Source organism: Ochotona princeps, chromosome 4, assembly GCF_030435755.1.
Source record: "Ochotona princeps isolate mOchPri1 chromosome 4, mOchPri1.hap1, whole genome shotgun sequence".
In the NCBI taxonomy this organism is placed as follows: Eukaryota; Metazoa; Chordata; class Mammalia; order Lagomorpha; family Ochotonidae; genus Ochotona; species Ochotona princeps.
The window spans coordinates 39,406,490-39,427,175 of record NC_080835.1 but is presented as its reverse complement, the minus strand read 5'-3'; the positions used below and the strand labels follow the sequence as shown (position 1 = coordinate 39,427,175).

General features: G+C 45.9%; 1 protein-coding gene across 5 annotated transcripts in view; it reads right to left on the bottom strand.

Moving 5' to 3' along the window:
- Nucleotides 1-16,866, bottom strand: part of SERGEF (secretion regulating guanine nucleotide exchange factor) — a 259,501-nt gene extending 242,635 nt beyond the window's left edge. For all 5 annotated transcript variants that reach the window (XM_004593829.2, XM_058663277.1, XM_058663278.1 and 2 more), the window contains exons 1-5: nucleotides 16,744-16,866; nucleotides 11,967-12,102; nucleotides 10,677-10,832; nucleotides 8,996-9,090; nucleotides 2,121-2,181 (exon numbers count right to left, since the gene is read on the bottom strand). In XM_004593829.2, coding sequence (XP_004593886.2) covers nucleotides 2,121-2,181; nucleotides 8,996-9,090; nucleotides 10,677-10,832; nucleotides 11,967-12,102; nucleotides 16,744-16,803 — 508 coding nt within the window. In that variant the 5' untranslated portion in view covers nucleotides 16,804-16,866. The remainder of the gene's footprint in view (nucleotides 1-2,120; nucleotides 2,182-8,995; nucleotides 9,091-10,676; nucleotides 10,833-11,966; nucleotides 12,103-16,743) is intronic.
- Nucleotides 16,867-20,686: the final 3,820 nt, after the last annotated feature.

Sequence of the window (20,686 nt, the reverse complement as noted above, 5' to 3'; positions counted from 1 at the left end):
AGGCCCTACTAGACTAGTACAGGAGTACATCCACAAGAATAATACTCAAAAACAAAAGGAATGAATTACTGAAACACACAAATTGGATGAATCTCCAAGAAATTATGCTGAGTGGAAAAAAAAACAGTTCAAAAGTATGATACAATTTATGTAACATCTCACAATGATATCCTAGAAATGGAGAACAAACAAAAATTGCTATCAGGAGCTAGAAAAAAGATGGGAAAGGAAGTGAATGTGGCCAGAAAGGGCAGCAGGAAGAGTAAAGAGTTGGTTCTGTTTTTGACTATGTCAGTGTCAAGACCCCAGGTTGCACTATCGCACCATCATTTCAAAACATACTCCGTTGGAAGACACTGGGAAAAGACACGTGAGGCTGATTTGATTTTTTATAATTGCTTATGAATCTACTGTTAGCTCAAAATAAAAGTTTACTTTTTTAATATAGACTCAGGTGCCTGGCACTATAGTCTAGTGGCTAAAATCCTCGCCTTGCACACATCGGGATCCCATATGGGCGCCGGTTTAATCCCAGCACCCCTGCTACCCATCCAGCTCCCTGCTTGTGGCCTGGAAAAGCAGTAGAGGATGGCCCAAAGCCTTGGCACTCTACACCCGCATGTGAGACCCAGAAGAAGCTCCTGGCTCCTAGTTTTGGATCAGCTCAGCTCAGACCATTGCAGCCGCTTGTGGAGTGAACCAGCAGATGGAAGATTTTTCTTTCTTTCCTTCTCTCTGTAAATCTGCCTTTACAGTAAAACTAAATCTTAAAAAAAAAATACTCGGGGCTGGTGTTGTAGCACTGAAACCAAAATCACTGTCTGCAACACTTAAATCTCTTATAAACAGCAATTCATGTTCTGAACATTCCACTTCCAACCCAGCTTCCTGCTAATGGGCTGGGAAAAGCAGGGGAGGATGCCCATGGCTCCTGCCATCCACGTGGATATGAGGCTTCTACCACTGGCTTCGGCCTGGCTCAGGCTTGGCCATTGCAGTCATCTGGGAAGTGAATCAGTGGAAGGAAGATCTGTTTCTATCTCTCCCTTTTTCTCTCTACAATTTTGCCTTTCAAATAAACAAATTAAAAATCTCTTTAAAAAATCAAAACAAAGAAACAAAAACAACAACAAAATACACTCAGCCCTAAGCCCCTGGAGAGCATCAACACAAAGCTGTACTGCTCTTCCTCACCTGGTCCCTCATCTTCCTCCACTCCACAGATGGACTCACGCAGACGCTGGAGCCCGGGTGCCATGGCCAGTTAGTGCTGTCCTTAGTCCAAAAGGAGGGAGAGCAAAAGCAGGAGCAAGGGACAGACAACAGAGTCACCACTCGCCCATCTGCCACTGCCCCACTCCACCTCATACACACATGTTCCATCACAGAGAGAGCACACGAGACAAGCTCATTCAGCATTTTTAAACTGAAGAAAACATTAAAATCCACTGGTAAGGCAGTGCACTGCAAACAACGTGAACCAGACTCTGATCCCAACTGTACCTCTTACCGCTTTCACCCTGGAAAACCTTACACAAGCACTTCATCCCTGTAGGCCTCGGTCTCCAAACAAAAAACTCAGTTATTCTTGTTGTGGGGAATAAATAAGGGGAACCTAGCACCATGCCTAGAAAAACTTTATTGATTCTTCCCTACCACCTAAAGGCTTTCCCATGTGACATCCAACTTCTGCTCCCCGCCCGTTAGTCAGAAATACAAACCATCAACACTACTAAAAGAACTTTCCTCCTAAAGCTCAGTTTCTTCTTACAGCATGTCTGTTTAAAATAAAGACAAAATGAAGGTGCAGCGCAATAGTACAGTGGCTAAATCCTCACCTTACAGTTACCAAGATCCCATATGGGTGACAGTTTATAGCCTAGCTGCTCTACTTCCCATCCAGGCCCCTGCTTATGGTTTGGGAAATCAGTCGAGGACGGCCCAAAGCCTTGGGACCTGGCACCCGTGTGGGAGACCAGGAAAAAGCTCCTGGCTTCAGATTGGCTCATTGCAGTCATTTGGGGAGTAAGTGAGCAGATGGAGGTCTTTCTCTCTTTTTCTCTGTAAATCTGTCTTTGCAATAAAAATAAACAAATCTTAAAAAACGGCAAAACAGTCACCTGTGACAGCTAATCCATGCCTGAGTCCAGCTGCAACATGAACAACCTTCTCTCTCAGGAGCTGCAGAAATAAAGCAAAGGGTTTAGATCCCAGAATTACTCATCTACAAAACTTCATGTAATTTATCCCGAAATACAATGCAGCATGGTCCTCTTTCAACAGTTCTACTCACAAATACATCTATATTTAGCCCTCATTTTTTAAGAAATCTTTTTATAATACAACATCATCGCTGGGAGAGACTTCAAAAGTCATCCCAGTCCAGGAGTTAATAAATGCTTTGTGTGAAAGGCCAGACAGTAAACATTTAAGACTTTACAGGCCATATGGTTTCTGTCATACATCTCAGTTCTGGCATTGTAACACAAAAGCAGCTAGGCTATACAAAAATGAATGAGTATGGCTGTGTTCCAATTACACTTTATTTACAAAGAGCTCTTAGTTTTCCCACTGCTGTTCTAGTTCAAGCCCTACCTAACATTAGAAACCCTCTACAACAGCCTCACAAGTGCTCAGCCACCCCTGCCAAACACCTACCCCCAGCAACACAGTACTCAGCATCTCCTCACAAGTGTTACATCTTTGCATTGTTCCTTTTATCTCTTTAGATGGAGCCAAAACTACCTGCCTGCAGCTTCTGACAATGACAAAGCTTTCCAAATATTTGAAGACAGTTGTCATGTCCCCTCTAAGACATCTTATGGTGGTTTCAAAAATAGGTTCTCAAAGTCTTTGATATGCCTCCCTTCAAGATGTGGAACTCAACTCCCCTACTTGTGTGTGGGCTGGACTTAGTGACACATTTCTAATGAACGGAATTAGAAAGCAATGTGTGATTCAGAGACTAGGTGAGAAAAGGCACTGCGGCTCCCTGCTTGGTTTCAAGCTCCCAAACCCACCGTCGCCCCATTATTCTTGGGAGAAGCTAGGTGCCACTGTGAATAGTGCTACAGAGAGGCCAAGCATGACAAGGAACTGAAGAACTGCCACCAGTCATGCAAGAGCTTGGAAACGGGTCGGCCGACCCCACTGACCCGTCAGACTGCATACAAATCCAGCTGGCATCTCACTGCAAGTGCATGAGAAAACCTAAGCTGTTTCTAGTTTCCCAAACCTCAGAAGTGGTGAGATAATAAATCTTAATTGTTTTAAGCTGCTAATTCTGGGATAATTTGCTACATAGCAGCAGATAACTGATGAAGACCTCTTCTTTAGGCCAAAACTCTTCAGTTTCACCAGCCCAAATGGGCTCTTCTTTACTCTCTGTCTTTGTTTAAAGATGTACTTATTTTTATTGCAAAGGCAGATTTATAGAGAGAAAGAGAGACAGAGAGAAAGATCTTTCCATCCACTGGTTTACTCTCCAAGTGGCCGCAATGGTCAGAGCTGAGCCAATCTGAAGCCAGGAACCAGGAACTTCTTCTGGGTCTCCCACGTGGGTACAGGGTCCCAAGGCTTTGGGCCGTCCTCTACTGCATTCCCAGGCTACAAGCAGGGGGCTGGAAGGGAAGTGGAGCAGATGGCACACGAACTGGCACCCATATGGGATCCCGGCACATGCAAGTCAAGGATTTAGCCACTGAATCTTTACACTAGGTCCTAATCTCTGCCTTTTTAATAGAACTGTTTATGCATCAATCACAACCCCTCTGGGGGTCTTCTCACATATATTTGTTGAGAGGTCCCTGGTACTTCAGAACTTAATATTCCTCCAAGACAAGGCCTTCATTTACCTGTTTGCCTAGAGCCTAAGCACCAAATCCGCCAGAAAACACAGCATGCTAGTTGCAGTGTCACCAGTACAAAGGATAGAGCTCTGGCCTTCTTGCTTTCGGAGACCATTTTCCTGTCAATAGAACCACAATCACACTAGCTTTGGGGATGCTCATATCTTACTCCTAATACAATGCAGATATACTATCCTCTCAACATTTTTTTTCTTGCTTTTTTCTCCCAAAAACTGAAGAGCTTTATATATGGATTCAATCTCACCAACACCACTCATTTCCATCTCTTCCTCTCCATTCCTGCTCCTGTTGCCTTCTTTGGGGCCAGGGTTCTCTCATCTGGATTGTCAACGTGAGTTCCCTAAGTAATCTTCCTTCGATCCTTCCTATGACACACTGTCCTATCTGGTCCTTACACAACTATTCTTACTACCTGAGTAGGTCCTCCCCATCCACTTTACTCCAGCACTTCCACCATTTTCAATATTCCAACCATACTAAAATACTTACAGTATCCGAATATCCTGTTTTATGCTTCTATACCTTTGCTTACACAACTGCTTCCGTCTAGAACAGTCTGCCTTTGCACTTATTCTGTGCATCCTCCTATTCCAAACTTTCTTCAGGGCTTTCCATGCACCTATCATAGTTCTGAAATGGTACTACCTTTATGTGTCTGCCACGTACTACAGAACTATAAAAGAGTATCAAATGCTAGCACAAGTCTTCTTCATTCTTCCTAAGTACAGTGCCTACACACAACAGATGCCATTAAAATGGGTGAATTTCTATTATATTTCATATTGGCACTTTCCTCCCATTGCTCCATAGGACAACCTGTCCAAATATTTTCATTTCCTCATTCTGTCACCCAACATATTGTAATCATTCTTCCTCTCTGTCTTCTTTAATTATATGATATAATTAAGCTAAATTAATTATCATTTATATGTAGGTTCTTACAAGATCATTTCTCTGTAGTTGGGAGCTATAATACTTCTTACAACAAGGATTACAGAGCTTAAATTTATATGCTTACCATGAAAATTGTTACATAAATTGAACATAAGGAAAAGATCCTTAAATGTGCACGTGAAAAAAATCAATTGACATATAAAGGAATGCCAATTAAGCTCACAGGAGACCTCTCACAGGAAACTCTACAGGCAAGAAGAGAATGGAGTGACATATTCCAGATTCTAAAAGAAAAAAATTGTCGGCCCAGGATAACATATCCAGCAAAGCTTTCTTTCGTCTTTGAAAATGAAATAAAATTCTTCCACAGTAAAGAAAAGCTAAAAGAATTTGCCTCTTCCAAACCTGCCCTACAAATGATACTTCAAGATGTTCTCTTCACAGAGAAGAGGAATAGCACCTACCAAAACCAAAGGCAAATGGGAAGAACATCCCAGGAAAATGACAACAGAAGACTAAACCAATGAACAACCCATTCCTAAAATGACAGGACCAACGTCACACCCATGTATATTAAACTCTGAATGTAAATGGCTTAAGCTTAATCAAACATCACAGAGTAGTAGACTGGATTATAAAACAAAACCTATCTGTTTATTGTCTGGAGGAGACACACTTCAACAAAGATTAGCAGAAACTGTATCACATGGGTTTTGTTATTCTCTGTTAGTTTCATCTCTTCAAAACACTTTCTTCTGATTAAATCATTCAATGACTCGTAGATCATGCAGTGGCATCATTTTCTTCAAGAAGGTTCTTGATTTTCATTTCTTCAGCTACACGTTAGTCATTTAATAGCATGTTATTTAACTTCTTGGTGTTGTTAATTTCTTTTTTCTTCCTGTTGTTGATTTTGTTTTGTGGCTCTTCATTTAAGGGGATGTATAGTAGCTGTGTAATGGAGACTGTCATATCTAGTAACATGTCATTTAACTTCAGGCATTGTAAATTTCTATTTGTTGATTTTGTATCACGACTTCATTTAAGGGGATGTACAGTAGTTGTATAATGGAGACTATCATATCTAGTAACATGTCATTTAACTTCATGGCATTGTAAATTTCCTCTTTTCTTTCTATTGTTGATTTTGAAACATGACTTTTCATTTAAGGGGATGTACAGTAGCTGTGAAACGGAGACTAACATCCAGATGTGAGGATGCAGTGTGGTATGCATTTCTGCTTCCAGACAAAGATGGACTTACAATGAAACTGTTTACTATTTCTTGACAATAGATTCTGGACTCTCTGCCATTGTCCAGGCCCGCAATGATGGACATATGACTGAGTATGAAGAACTATATGTTAGTAATGATATAGAGGAACTGGGGCGGGAGGGAACTGGGGAGGGGATAAGGGAATATGAAACTGTACTATAAAATAATAATAATAATAATAAAATGAATTAAAAAAAATTGTTACCCCAAATAACACCCCGCAGACCAGCATCCAAGTTCAGCAAGATGACAAAAGACTGATGCCGTTCATCAGTGAAAATAAATCTCCCATCTTAATCAGAATTTAAGGAAATTAGATAATAGGACAGCTTAGGTGATGAAACTCATTTTAGATTCCAACATATTTTTTTTTCAAAATTCTTTAGTCTCACTATGATAAAATTACAATGTGAACACTTTAAGTAAAATGCACTGAAAAGAACTCCAAACTCAAGTCAGGGGTTTTCCTTAGCACTATGGTCCAAGATGGTAGCGATGCACCTGCTCATTGAATACCATTTGCCCAGATTAGTATCTTTCAACAAGTAACTCCTCTCTGGACCTATTTCTGGCACTGATCCCATTATCTCTCACCTTAGAACTGCAAAATATTATTAATGATTTTTTTTTAAATAAAGATGCACTTGCTTTATTTACCAATGCTCTAAAAGACAAAACAAGTCTTTAAAAGATACAAGCAGTCACACAAGTATATTACACTGGAAGATGCAAGTCCATTTTGTGCAGGAATGAACTGCCTGTCAATGAGGTTCGCTGTCCATCCTGGGAGCTCCAGGGAAGCTCACACGTCTCTTAGGAATATTTTCAAAAGGCTCAGCTCACAGCAGAGAAGGGCTAACCCTGGGGTAGGTACACAAGCAATAGAGACCTGGACACTCGACAGCATGTGAACACATTCACCAAGAGAGCCCACTAGGCCGTGGGGCCATGGGCAGTGGGCAAGCACACGCAAGGCTGGTGGTAAACATTCCCTAGGAGGACATCTGGCAGCTGTGGGGGATGTGAAAGGAACCCTCCATCACCCCAAGGACCCAGTCTGCTCCTGGCCACCCTCAAGTGACACTGCGGGGTCCCTTTTTCTTTCTTCATCTTTTTTTCTTCCACACTTTTCCTTCTTCTTTTTCACATTCAGGCGTTAGGCGGTTTTACGAACCCCTCGAATACAAGACGTCACCCTTCTCTTGGCCATGTCTCCAACTAGAAGCAAGGAGAGACCTGCCTTCTTCTTTCTATTGTGGTCTTGGTCCAACTGTAGGTCAGCTGCTGTGTGTCTCAGTGATCACTTATCATCCACAGGGGGGCCAGTAAGACATTCTCCCAATCACCTCTGGGGCACACGATGCGACAGAAGGCCCCGCTGGTCTGACAGTGCCCATGGCACAGGCAGGAACCATCCCCCCACCACTTCCCATGGAATCCTGTGTCCATGCTCTCAGGAAGAGGTGTGACTTAGACTGGTCGAGCTGTATTCTGGGGGGCTCCAGCAGACCCAGATGGGGCCCAGGGACCACAGCCAAGGCCTGGTCTCTAAGAAGGCATCCAATTTGCTGAGTGGGAACACTTTACACTTCATCCAGAATGGTCTAAAGGACATCGAAGCATCCGGACAGTCAAACAGTGGATGCTGCTGGGGTTGCCCTGCAGCCACAGACTCCCTGAGGGCTGTTCTCTCACTACAACCGAAGGGCCAACTCAACTGCCCCACTGCAGCAGCAGCAGCCAGAGATGCCAGCTGTGCCCAAGGCTGAAGGGGAACTGCTCTGAAAGGATGTTATAAGGGACGACACTCCCCTTGATGTGGGGAGAGAAGCATCAAAGTACAAAATAGTCTCACGATAAGCAGCCTCCAAGAGAAGGCAGAGGGGGCATGAGCAAGCACACCCTCGAAAAGTTCTGGAAGCCACACCCCAGCATGAAGTCTCAGGACACAGGCCTCATCCTTGTAGCTGTCAGAAACTTCTGGGAACCCGCCGCTTCCTTGGACTGTCCTGCAACTTTCCCCTGGCCACCAGACCACCCTGACTGGGGCTGCAGCTTCAGAACATGACATTTTTTAACAAAACAAAGCAAGTGACAGAAGCTATGCAGAGCTTGCCATCTCCAGGGGTTGTCAAGGGCAGACCAATGGCTGCAAGGGCTGACAGCTGCAGGAGGCCATGAGTGTCCTGCCTGTGCCCGACTCAGGGTGGGCCTGCCCTGCTGCTTGGCATCTGACCCCTCGCCAAATCCTAGAGAGCCACTGTCATCCTCCTTGTACGGTGTGCACAGGCTGCCCTGGTCTTGGTCCTCGAAGTACACACATTCCACCACACCCAGCGCTGTAGGCAGGCTGCCAGTCTGCACCCAGGGGTGGACCTCACACAGCCCGTGTGCCGCTGGCCCTTGGAGAGCTGGGGTTGGGATTTGTGCAACAGCTGCAGCTTCTCTCTGTCCTCCTTCAGCACCATCTCCATGTCCTGAGAAGGCAGCTGGTAGGTGAACATGATGTTGTCATCCGTGTTGGCCATCAGCAGCCAGACGGGGTCCTGCAGGACGTACTTGATCAAGTCCGCACTCCCCTCCAGAGCCGGCGCCCGTGCTGCTGTGTGGTTATTCTCTGAGGAGTCTGTGCTTCCGAGTATCTGCTCACGTGCCTTGGGTCACTGCTATCCCATCTCAGCACAGTGCTGGTCCGTGGTCCCGCAGGCTGTTATTAATGATCTTATGAAATGTATTACTTTCACTGTTTTCATGTACAGATTTTTGCAATGTGTATAAGAGCTAACAAGTTTTTCTAATAACCTAACTCTTCTCAAAAAGACCTACTATTAAACAAATTTTCCTACCCCACAGGCTTTCAGAAAACCATCCAGTTTTATATTCTGGGGAAGCATAATCATTATATCCTGGAAACACTCAACCAGGACATGGGCAAGGTAAATATCACAGTCCTCACCTCAATAGTCTGAGGAACCACACATCTTCGTGGTCCATGAGGAACTCCTAACTGGCCAAAGGAGTTGGATCCACATGATAGAACTTGACCATTTTCTGCAAAAGAAAAAAATGAACATAAACTGACAATCTAAGAAGTAACATGTTTGTGACCAATGGCTAAAGCTGAACAGGATTCACATGAAGGTGGCAGGAAGAGGCAGAGATGCTCCTCGTGATTCCACAGACCCTGGCTTCACAGAGACTGATCATATTTATGGGGAAAAAATTCTTTAATGGGAAAAAGCTGCCATCCTTACTACTGGAACTTCTGTTTTCTCATGTTTCCCAATCACAATATCCTGTGACAAACCCTTAGTTGGCACTGCTCTCCAGCCAGTCTAGGAACATAGTTTTCATTAATTTGTAGGACAGAAAGCAACCATCAATAATGATCTAAAAAACAACTAAAATTTTAAAAAAGAGTGATCTAGTTGACTTCCCAGTCTCTAACAAATGTCTTCCAACCTAATCTCAATCTTCCTCTCTATCACAACTTTCCTTTAGGGCTTGGCATTACAGCATATCAGCTTACACTGCACGTGCGTGGGACACCAGCATTCCCTATCAGAGTACCACTGTGAGTCCTGGTTGCTCTGCTTCCTATCTAGGACCCTGCTAATATGCCTGGGTAGGCAGTAGAAGACGGCCTGAGTACTGTATCAGATCAAGATGGGGTTGTTACCTGCTTGTTTAGACCTGTTTTCAGACCTGTTAAGACCATTTAAGGAGTAAATCAGCAAACAGGTTTCTTTTCTGTCAATCTCCCTTGTTCTCATTCTGTCCTTAGAGTAAGTGAATTAACAATTTTTCTTTAGGGCCCAACATTGTGGCACAGCAAGTTAAGCCATCACCAGCATCACATGTGGGCATGGCTTCAAGCCCCAACTGTTCTACTTTGGATGCAGATCCTTGTTAGCAACCTGGGAAAGGCAAGAGATGATGCTTCAAGTATTTGGGCCCCTGCCACTCACTTGGGAGAAGTGAAGTTTCTGAAGACGTTTCCAGAAGTTTCCAGAAGTTACTGGCTCCTAGCTTTAGCTTGTCCCACTGTGGCCATTTGGGGAGTGAACTAGTGGATTACAGATATCTTTCTCTGTCTTTCCCTCTCTCTCTGCAACTCAAGCAAAAAAAACAAGTCTAATTTTAAAAAGGGGGGGGAGATGGGGGGAGGTTGGCACTGTGGCATAGTAAGCTAAGCTTCTGATTATAATGCCAGCATCCCTTATAGGTGTCGGTTCAAGTCCTGACTGCTCCACTTCAGATCCACCTCCCTGCTTATGACCCAGGAAAGCAGCGAAAGCTGGCCCGGGGCCTTAGGTCCCTGCATCCTCATGGGAGACCCATAGAACATTCCTGGCTCTTGGCCTCAAACCAGCCCAGTTCCAGTCAATGCAGCCATCTGGGGAGTGAATCAGTGAATGGAAGTATCTCTCTCTCCTCTCTAATTCTCCCTTTCAAGTAAAAATATTCAAAAAAAAAAAAAACTTTCACTTAAAAAGCATCCAAGTTTGACAATCACAGAGAACATTTGTACGAATGTTTTAAATACAAGAAGTTTTTACTTAATATATAGCCACCGTCATCACGATGTCCTCACCCAAAGCCTTCACACTGACAGAGTTATCTAGGAGTCAACTCACCTGTGAGTAGAATGGTAAAATCCCAGCCACAGGCCACCTGTTGGATGGGACAACCCAGAAGGGATTTGCAGAGGGTAAAATAGAGAACATCTTCTGTATGACCAAGCCCCAGTTGTCCATGTTTGTTCAGGCCACAAACAAAAAGACCTCCTGCATCTATAAAATATAAAGATGACAGTGTGCCCAGAGAAAAGTGCAGCTGCCAAAGTGAGCCAGTACTTACAGTCACAGACCAATATCTTCTTTCTCCCACAAATGCATAAGCTATATATGTTCATGTGTTCTGCATCCAAATGACACAAGGCCAACAGCCTTAAATCTAATATCTATATGGAAACTCTGAGTCCTGGAGCAGTGGTCAGTCTACCATTAAACTGAGCATCTGCTGTACCACAGAAAGCCAACACTTAAGGATGTGCCAGGTACTATTCTAAGAACTGTATGTGCACAGCCAGCCTACCCTTCAGGCACGGTGTCAACAGTACTTTCATTCATGAGAATGAGCTAATTTTAAATTCCTTGAAAATGAGAAAATGTAACAGTAAAGTATTTATGATGCTAATCCAGGCTGGCTTATATTCATTTTTCTGCCAAAACAGATACAAAATAAACTTTTAAGTACTTCTTTATGGAAGAAATGGTCTATAAAAGTGCCAAAAACAAATGAAAGTCACAACACAGGCCCATTATCTCACTGATTCTCCTCACCCATTATTATTATCCCCAAGGGATGGATCAGGAACTCATCGAGCCAAAACCATCCAGCTAACAATGCACACAACCAGGCAGCTGGAGTCCAGAGTTCATGTTCTCAACAAGATGCCCTTCTTGGCAATATTGATACACTTGAAGTACTTGGTAGGTACTATCCTAGATACTCTGAGGGAAGATTAAAGGTTCTTATTAAAATTAACTTAATTAAAAGGTTCTTATTCTCAAGGAATAGTCAACCTCCTTCTAAAGACTTCTAACACAGAGGTGAAAGTTAAGTAGTAACATATGTTATAAAATGCTATTGTAACTTTCCACCAATTTGTCCTGAAACATTAAAAAAGCAGCATTCCTCTTCAAGCTTCTTCTCTAATATCCAGGTAAGAGTGGGTGGGCATGACCTCAAAGATCTCTTAAGTTCTTCTAGCTCTGACAATCTAAGATTTTCTAATTCTAATGTGGCTCTCCTTCAAAAACATTTCCTCTGCAAAATGCAAAAGGCTCAAAGATGACAGCAGAACAGCTGATGGGAAATGGCCTATGCAAAACAAGAGACAATGGACGTTAAGGATAAGTTACCTGTGACCACAGCAGAATGGCCCCCTCCACCCGTGATTCTCCTAATGCACTTAGGTCTACAGAAGTCAGTCAGCTGTTGGGGCAAAAGCACATCTTCCTTATGGCCAAGGCCAAGCTGCCCGTAGCTGTTCGCACCCTAGGGATAAAATAAGTCAAAGATGAAGGATCGCAACCATCAACATCTATCTACTTGTCTCTAACTTCCTCATCCCAACAGTGCTCTAACAGCTGAGCTGTCAGAGGCGAGGCTGCTTACGCAGGTTGTTACATGCATCCCACATTTTGATGGTGGCCCTCTGCTTAGAACAGCAGGATTTCCAAAAGAGCAGAGCCCTCAGCATCCACAACTTATCCCATATTCCCCAACCTTTCCCTTCCAATGCTCCAACCCCATGTATAGCTACTGGGAGACAGGGTTCCTTCTGACAAAGGTAACTACCTGGATGGCTACGGACAGGAACAGGGAAAGAAACAAAATGAGCAGTGCTTGCCTCTTCTCCCCACATTCGCACTGGGGAAACTGACAATGGCTTTCTGTCACCAAAGCTAGCTAAGGATGTATGTCCTCAAGCAAGGTGCACCATTATCTCAAAGAGATCTGCAATGATCTCTAAGTCCAATGTTCTCTGACTCTAAGATTCACACCAAATTCCTGTAAACAAATAGATTTTTGCCTTGGTAGGAAATATGTCTATCATTGTTATAACAAAAGTCCATAATCCTTAACCTGGAATTCTTGCAGCCAGATTCAGAATTTTATAGATATAAGGAAAGTAATATATTGCTCATATTGCGGCAAGACCCAGAGGCAGCATCCGACAAGCAAAACAGCTGTAAATTAGGACCTGGCAGCATGGCCTAGCGGCTAAGGTCCTCACCTTGAATGCCCGGGATCCCATATGGGCACCGGTTCTAATCCCGACACCTCCACTTCCCATCCAGCTCCCTGCTTGTGGCCTGGGAAAGCAGTCAAGGACGGCCCAGTGCTTTGGGATCCTGCAACCACATGGAGGAGCTTCCAGGTTCCTGGCTTCGGATTGGTGCGGCGCCGGCCGTTGTGCTCACTTGGGGAGTGAATCATCCGACGGAGGGTCTTCCTCTCTGTCTCTCCTCCTTTCTGTATATCTGACTTTGTAATAAAAATAATAAATAAATCTTTTTTAAAAAAAAGTTGTAAATTAGCAAATGGGGAGAGACTATAAACAGCCAGATGTCCAGTAAAGTTTGAGTATTTAGACTTGAAGATAAGGAATTGTGAATCTGCAGGGATAATCATGTTAGAATTTCAAAATGTTAAGGCTAATCTTATGGCGTTAAACTGTTGCTTAAACTGTTACTCATAATGCCATTATTCCATATTAGAGCACCAAGCCAATTCCTGGCTGTGCCACTTCTTATCTCATTCCGTTAATGCTCCTGCAAAGGTAGCAGAAGATGGTTCAAATGCTCAGGCCCCTGTCACATACATGTGAGACCCAGATGGAGTTCCAAGCTCCAGACTTTGGGTTGTACCACTGAAGCCATTTGGAGAGTGAACCAGTGGATGGAAGATTCTCTTTCTCTCTCTCTCTCCCTGTCTCTCCCCTTACCCCTCCCTCTCTCCTCTTCCTTTTGATTCTCTGCCCTCCATCACTCTATTTTTCAAATAACAAATCTTTCTTTAAAAGTTTCAAAAATCCTTATAACTGTTTCAAGGCTGATTCTTCCTAGAGATGAATAGTAAAACTTGTACTACCTCACTGGCCAGAAGTTCTTGGCTCCTGGCTTCAACCTGAGTCCTAGCTGCTCTGGCTATTCATAGGCTGAATCAATGAACAGGAAATATCACTTCCCCATTCTGTGCATGTGTATGTGCGCCTTTCAAATAAATAAATGGGGAAATAAAAAATTCAAATGAAAATATGTTCCTGAGTGTGGTCTTTTAGCCTAGTGGTTAAGACATCGGATGGGACACCCACATCCCATACCACAGTCCTAGCTCCACTCCCAATTACAATGTCCTGCCAAGTATAGGCCTGGAAAGCAGCAGGTGGTTGAGTGATGCAGATGCCTGCTACACCACATGTCACCAGCCCCAGGACAGTTATCTTTAATTCCTATCCAAAGAGGTGTAGAGAATGTAGTCAAAACAATAAAACTCTGGACCTTTGAAAAAAAATTCTCATCCAAGAAAGACACTGCCACTTCATTTTCACTCTGTTTCACAGACGAAGAAACAGAAGCTCAGGGAGGTTAAGCAACTTCCCACTGTTAATTGGTCAGCTCTAAGAGCTCCATGGCTCCCCATCACCAGGGCTGCAGGCAAAGATGAGAAAACCCTGCTCCTTTCACCATTCCCTAACGTGCCTTTAAGTAAAAGATGGAAAGGGACATGTGGGGAACTAGTCCTGGCTTTCCCTAATGAGACATTAAGGATATGGCCCTAACTAAACAGCACCTGCCTTTGTGACCTTCTCTCTTTACTACTTAGCTTTCTCACTATCCTCGCCATCACTTACGTTTACTTGCTCCCTGTCTTGCTCCCTCAAGGGAAGGTAAACTTCATGAAGGCAAGAACTCTGCTCAGTTAGTTCCCCTGCAACTGGGCTGGCCCCAGAGAAGATGTGCACTGATCTACAAGGCAAATGCAAAAAAATGCCTCATGACCCTCTCTACCCAGGAAAGAGCAAAGGCAAGACTGTGTAAAGGCCCAGGATGTCTCAACCAGCTCTGAGATTTCTGTGGCCGTCCCACTCTTGAGGTTACAAGCTCCTGCACACCTGATACAAAAAGGAGACACAGGGCACTCTGGGACTCTAATTACAAACTGCAGCAAAAGGTGCTAAATTCAGGAAAAGGTAAGATGAACAGAAAGTTAGCATCCATCACCTATTATTAACAATCTTTGCCGGGTCCGGTGGCGTGGTCTAGCGGCTAAAGTCCTCGCCTTGAACGCCCCGGGATCCCATATGGGCACCGGTTCTAATCCCGGCAGCTCCACTTCCCATCCAGCTCCCTGCTTGTGGCCTGGGAAAGCAGTCGAGGACGGCCCAATGCTTTGGGACCCTGCACCCACATGGGAGACCCAGAAGAGGTTCCTGGTTCCCGGCTTCGGATCGGCGCAGCACCGGCCATTGCGCTCACTTGGGGAGTGAATCATCAGATGGAAGATCTTCCTCTCTGTCTCTCCTCCTTTCTGTATATCTGACTTTGTAATAAAATAAATAAATCCTAAAAAAAAAAAAAAATCTTTGCCTCCCTTTTTTACAAATATCACAGACGCATCACACAGCCACAGAGAGATAAGTATGTTGTTACAGGCTCCACTGTGTGCCCCTAAAATATGCTTGATGAGGCTCTAGCCCCCAGTACCTCAGCACAGAACTGTATTGGAGAGAGTACCTTTAACGAGGCAGTGAAAGAAGAAATGAGATCTTCAGGGAAGGCTCTGAATCCAATACAACTGGTGTCCTTCTAGGAAGAGACACCCAGGGATGCTCATCTTTGAAGAAAAGCCACTGGAGGACACACACAGCAAGAAGGTGGCGTCTGGAAGCCAGAGAGATGCCGTATGGAAACAAACCTGGCGCCGCGGCCTCCATCTCCGCCTCTTAAGCTCAGAAATTTCTGTTGCTGAAGCCTCCCAGACTGTGGTACTTTTTATGGCAGTCCTAGCTGAGGAACACACCCCCACATGGAGGCTGCAGCAGTTAGAACACACACCATCAGGCCTCCATGCACAGCAGTTTGGTGAGTTCTGCAATATTCCCGTCGCAGCACAAAAGGCATATCTGAAAGGCTTTTTTTCTCGCATGTGAACCTCTCCACACAGACACCAACCATCCAATCTCCACGCCCCCCACAGCTCAAGCGCCACCTCCAAGTCGCTCAGACGGCTACACTGCTGCAGCCGCATGTGCTCTCCCTTCTGCCAAAGTGTTGCCTGGCACTCAACAGGTGCCACCTTGGACTGACAGCTACTTCTGAAAAACTAGACAACAAAGACTGATTGCGACAGCAATCTTAGTGTCCCTCCCTCTTATTCTTGGGCATTTCCCAAACACGAGACCATGAGCCGGGTACACAGGTACTCGTTCATTCATTCATTCATTCACTCATTTGTCAACAAATGCTTCCTGAAGACAAATGAGCCTGCCAGGCCCCAAGCAAGATCTGAATCAGACACAGGAGCCCCCTTGCGACGCAGACATCCCAGTCAAGGGGTTGGTACAGCTGGCATGCGACCTATGAAGAGCCACAAGACGTTGCCAGTTTAGGAACACAAAGCCTTCTCTCCGCCCCCACGGAAAGACGACCCTTGACTCTCCCATTGCGCCCGCCAGACCAGCACCATTCCGACTCCCACGCCCCAGCACAGGCATGCTCCGGGGGTCACAGCAGAGCATCGGCCAAGGCGCGGGGTCTCTGCAGGTCTCACACCCAGAGGATGCTCCCGTCAGGCTGCGGTGGGCTGCGGAAGGGCCTCGGTCCTCCAGGCCACGGGAGGGTAGGGGCACCGACGGGGGTGGGAGCTCCTCTCTCCCCTTCGAGTCCTGCACGCGATCTCCCGGGCGCTCCTTCGGGACGCAGCTTCTCTCGCGGAAGCCTCAGCCCCTCCATGCTCACCCCCACCAGCCTGCAGGCTCCCAAGTGGCTCGCCTCTCGTGGACGCTTCCCAGCCCGCCCTCGCCTCAGCTCCAGCCCAGGGGCAGGCTCGGACTCGTGCCGCCCACGCCGGCGGCTTCCCGGTCCCGGGGCCCCTCAGCCCCTGCCCCTGCCCGGGGGAGGAGTCACGTACCCAGGCGAAGAGCGCGGCCGCGGCGGGGGCGGCCTCCGAGGCGCGCGGCTCGCGCTCCATGCGGGGAAGCTCCGCCGGCGTTTCCGGGAGCGCCGGCGCGGGGGCGGGGCCTCCGGGGCGGGGCCTGCGCCACCCGGGCCCGGTGCTCGTGCGAGCCGGCGACGCCCGAGAGGCGGAGGGAAGGGTGCTGGACGGGCAGGCCTCGGCGGCAGCGGCTGGGCTGCAGGAGAAGCGAGCAGCCGCGCCCTCGGGCAGCCGCGAGCACTCCCGGGCGGAGCCGGCCTAAAGCTGCGCAGTCTGCGCCCCGGCCTTTCTCCCTAGCCTTCGCCCCCCGCCTCGGTTTTAGCAGATGCCCGGCGCTCGGTAGCTGACATAGGCCCTTCACGCAGTCGCACCGCATCCCAGAAGGTCTGACGAGGCAGGAATGGTGTCACCAGTTGAACCGGGAGGGAATTGAGGCCGTGGGACGGGGCTTTGCAGAGTCCTGCGAGGGAGGCGAGGCGGGGAACCGACTGGAGGGTGCTTTGCTGTTGTTTGTAAAACCTTAGAAGCCTTTAGGAATGAGTCGGTACCCTCGCGTCGTTGTCGTCGCCCTCCACACCGGGCTGGGAGCCAGAGCCTGCGCCCACCAACTCTGGGCTGAGGCGGCCACTTGGCGCACTCACCCTCCATGCCCGGCCCGGCCCTGCCCTGAGTCTAACGATTCAAGCGGCATCATTTGCACCCGACAAAGATTTTGCTGAAGAAATGGCCCTCACCAGACACCGCCTTGCTGCTGGTGGGTGTTAGGCCCAGCACACTTGCTGAAGAACAGCGTGACTATGCGTGTGGGGAATGTGGAGCTGGGGTTTGGAACAGATGGGGTTGCAGTAGATCCTAGTTCGCACTGGCCCTGCGCTGACCCAGACCATCACGTTAGGTACCTGAGAGTCCCCGGAAGGGGTCTTAGATGGGCCCTTACAGGGTTCTCTCCCGTTCCTTCCACTGCTCTCCTCGGTGTTTCTACCCGTTAATGACTGCCCCCTGGGAATCCTGACACCTTTGGAACATACGTGAGAGCCTGCACATGGCTCAACTAGCTAATCCTCTGCTCGCCAGAGCCGGCATCCCATGTAGGTGCCAGTTCGTGAACTGGCTGCTCCATTTTCCATCCAACTCCCTGCCTATGGCCTGGGAAAGCAGTAGAGGTTGGCTCAAAACCTTGGAACCTTGTACCAGAAAGAGATTCCTGACTCCTGGCTTCGAATCAGCTCTCCTTTGTCCGATTTGGAGAGTGAACCAATGGATAAAAGACCTTTCTCTGTTTCTCCTTCTCTCTTTAAATGTACCTTTCAAATAAAAACAAATCTTAAAAAAAAAATTAGAACCTCCATGACCTTGCTAGGAACAAAGCATCTCTACGTTCTCCAGAGGCCTTAAGTGAGCAGGACTGCTGTTTGTGAGTGGGCTTTTCATTCCTTTCTTCTTTTTTTCTTTTTCTTTTTTTTAGAATATTTATTTTTATTGAAAGGCAGATTTTACAGGGAAGAGACAGAGAGAAAGATTTTCCATGCTCTAGTTCGCTCCCCAAGTGGCCACAATGGCCAGAGCTAAGCCAATCCAAAGCCAGGAGCCTGGAGCCTCTTCCGGGTCTCCCACGCAGGTACAGGCTGCCAAGGCTTAAGGCTGTCCTCCACTGCTTTCCCAGGCCACAGGATCGAAAATGGAGCAGACAGAACATGAACCAGGCATGCATATGGGATCCCAGTGTGTGCAAGGTGAGGATTTAGACATTGAGCCATTATGCCAGACCCCTCTCTTTTTTCAAATTTATTTTTAATTAATGAAAGTGTTGTGTGTGTTTGCATTTTATAACGTGATGTGGTTATTCCTTTTAAGCATGTGAAATAGAATGTAAAAATGGGACCCTTGCCATCTGTTTTGGCTGAGTTCCCAAGGCAATGAAATGCCAATGATCAATGATTCCTGTATTATAAAGTGAGGTGCAAGACCACCATGGCAGAACTTGCAAAGCAGTTGTCTAGAAACCAGCAGCTTCTGTTCTACAAGTCGGAGATGCTGAGAGAGAATTCTAACAGGCTGTGTGACCACAGTTGTCCGTGTTGTGTTAGTGCTGCTTGTTCATGTGTAAGGAAAGGCACTGCCCAGGGCCCTGAAGGAGCTTGGTGTGTTTCCCTCCAGACTGGGGCCTGAGTGGGCTGCTGTTCAGTTCATTTCTTTCTGAGAAGTCCAGTGATTTGTGGCAGCTTGGGTACTCTGATAGTTGAGAAAAGAGAAACTTTTGGGAATGTTTTAAACACACAGAATTTTCCAAGACAAAGAATGTCTAAGTATCTCCAATCTGAACACTGAAGTAAATTGGCAGAAAATAGTCTTGGGCCCCTATCCAAGGGAATCTAGGGGTGGGAGGGAAGAGGTGAATGGTGCCCATGGAAAAGTTAGCAACTGTATTCTCAGAGACTGAGGGTAGTGAGTTCAAAGAGGTAGTTATCCACATCAAGAGATCCTGATGGCGGGGAAAGTCTTGCAAAATATGCACAGGAGAATGCATCCACATGAAACACAGAAACCGCTAATGGCAAATCATTGCAGGATTAGACTGGAAAGACTTTTCTACACCTTACCTCTCTTCCCCACTGATACTCCCCAGTTGAAAAGGATCCAAGGCATCCCAAGGAGTAGGGAAGAAGTAAGGAAAGAAGCCAAGAAATGAAAGAAGTATACTTACCTCTTTTCTCATTTCTGCAAGAAGACAAGAACTTTAACCTTAAGACCGTTAATTTTTACACAGGGCTGGACTTTTTAATGTTGAGGAGAAATTGTGTGCATGAGGTGAGAGTTTAGAAAATAAGGACTTTTCTATTTGTGAGTAGAAACAGTGAAGGCAGCAGGCTGAGGTTTTTTCCAAAGGCACCGGCAAGAACTACCATACAGAGGCAGCTATCATACATTCTGCAAGGGTTCAGTTTAACTCCTTGAATGTACATCAGTACTTTAAACTGCACTTGTATTGTTAAGTTATATTCCTTAATACAAGTTGCTGGACGTGTTGAAATACTGCAACCATTTCAACAATGTACATGCTACTGACTTCTCCTTCCAGGAGCTTTCTGATTGTGTTTTGAAGGGGACTGGATTGAAACTATTTGATGATATCACATTCAGATATGTTGTCTTCCCATAAAAGGGAAGCATAAATTATTAGAACCATACAGATTATACTTACATTTATCTTCTCATGCAGGATAGAATTGTTTCATTTATTATGTTATTTAATCCTTCAAGTACTACTAGCATAAGTATTATTAGAATCATTTTTTTCTAGGTGAGGAAACTGATGCACAAGGTAATGCAATGATTTACTCCAAGGTCAGAGTTACGCTTTTGATAAAGATTAGCTGGCTGCTAACCAACTCACCAAAAACAACTAGAAAAGTTGATAGAAAATGTATTTTAAATCCCACTAGAGAACAATGAAAGTCGCTAGAACTGAGGGATAGTTTTAGCAGTCTTGGAGAGCTTGGTGGGGGTGAGTGGGAAGAAGAGTGAAGAACAGGGCAGAAATAGGAGTCCAAGGTCCCCAAAGAAGCAATCTCATCACACACACATAGCTTCCAGCTGGGGTTCCTAAAGGACCACAGTTTAGGCATAGGAGATCAGTTGGAAATAGATCAGCCACCCTAATGACTTAAATTCCTCTTCTCATTGGTTTAATCCCTGAACTTTCCATGCATTGTGTTCATATTGCCTGTTTGAAGCAAAAGCTAATCTATCTAGTAGATAATAACATCAAGAAGCTGGGGAGAGTGGCTGGGGGTGGGAGGGTGTGGTGCAGGGAATGTGATGACCTAGTGGCTAAATCCTCACCTTGCATGCCCAGGAGCCCATACAGATGCCAGTTTGTGTCCTGGCTGTTACACTTGCCATCCAGCTCCTTGCTTGT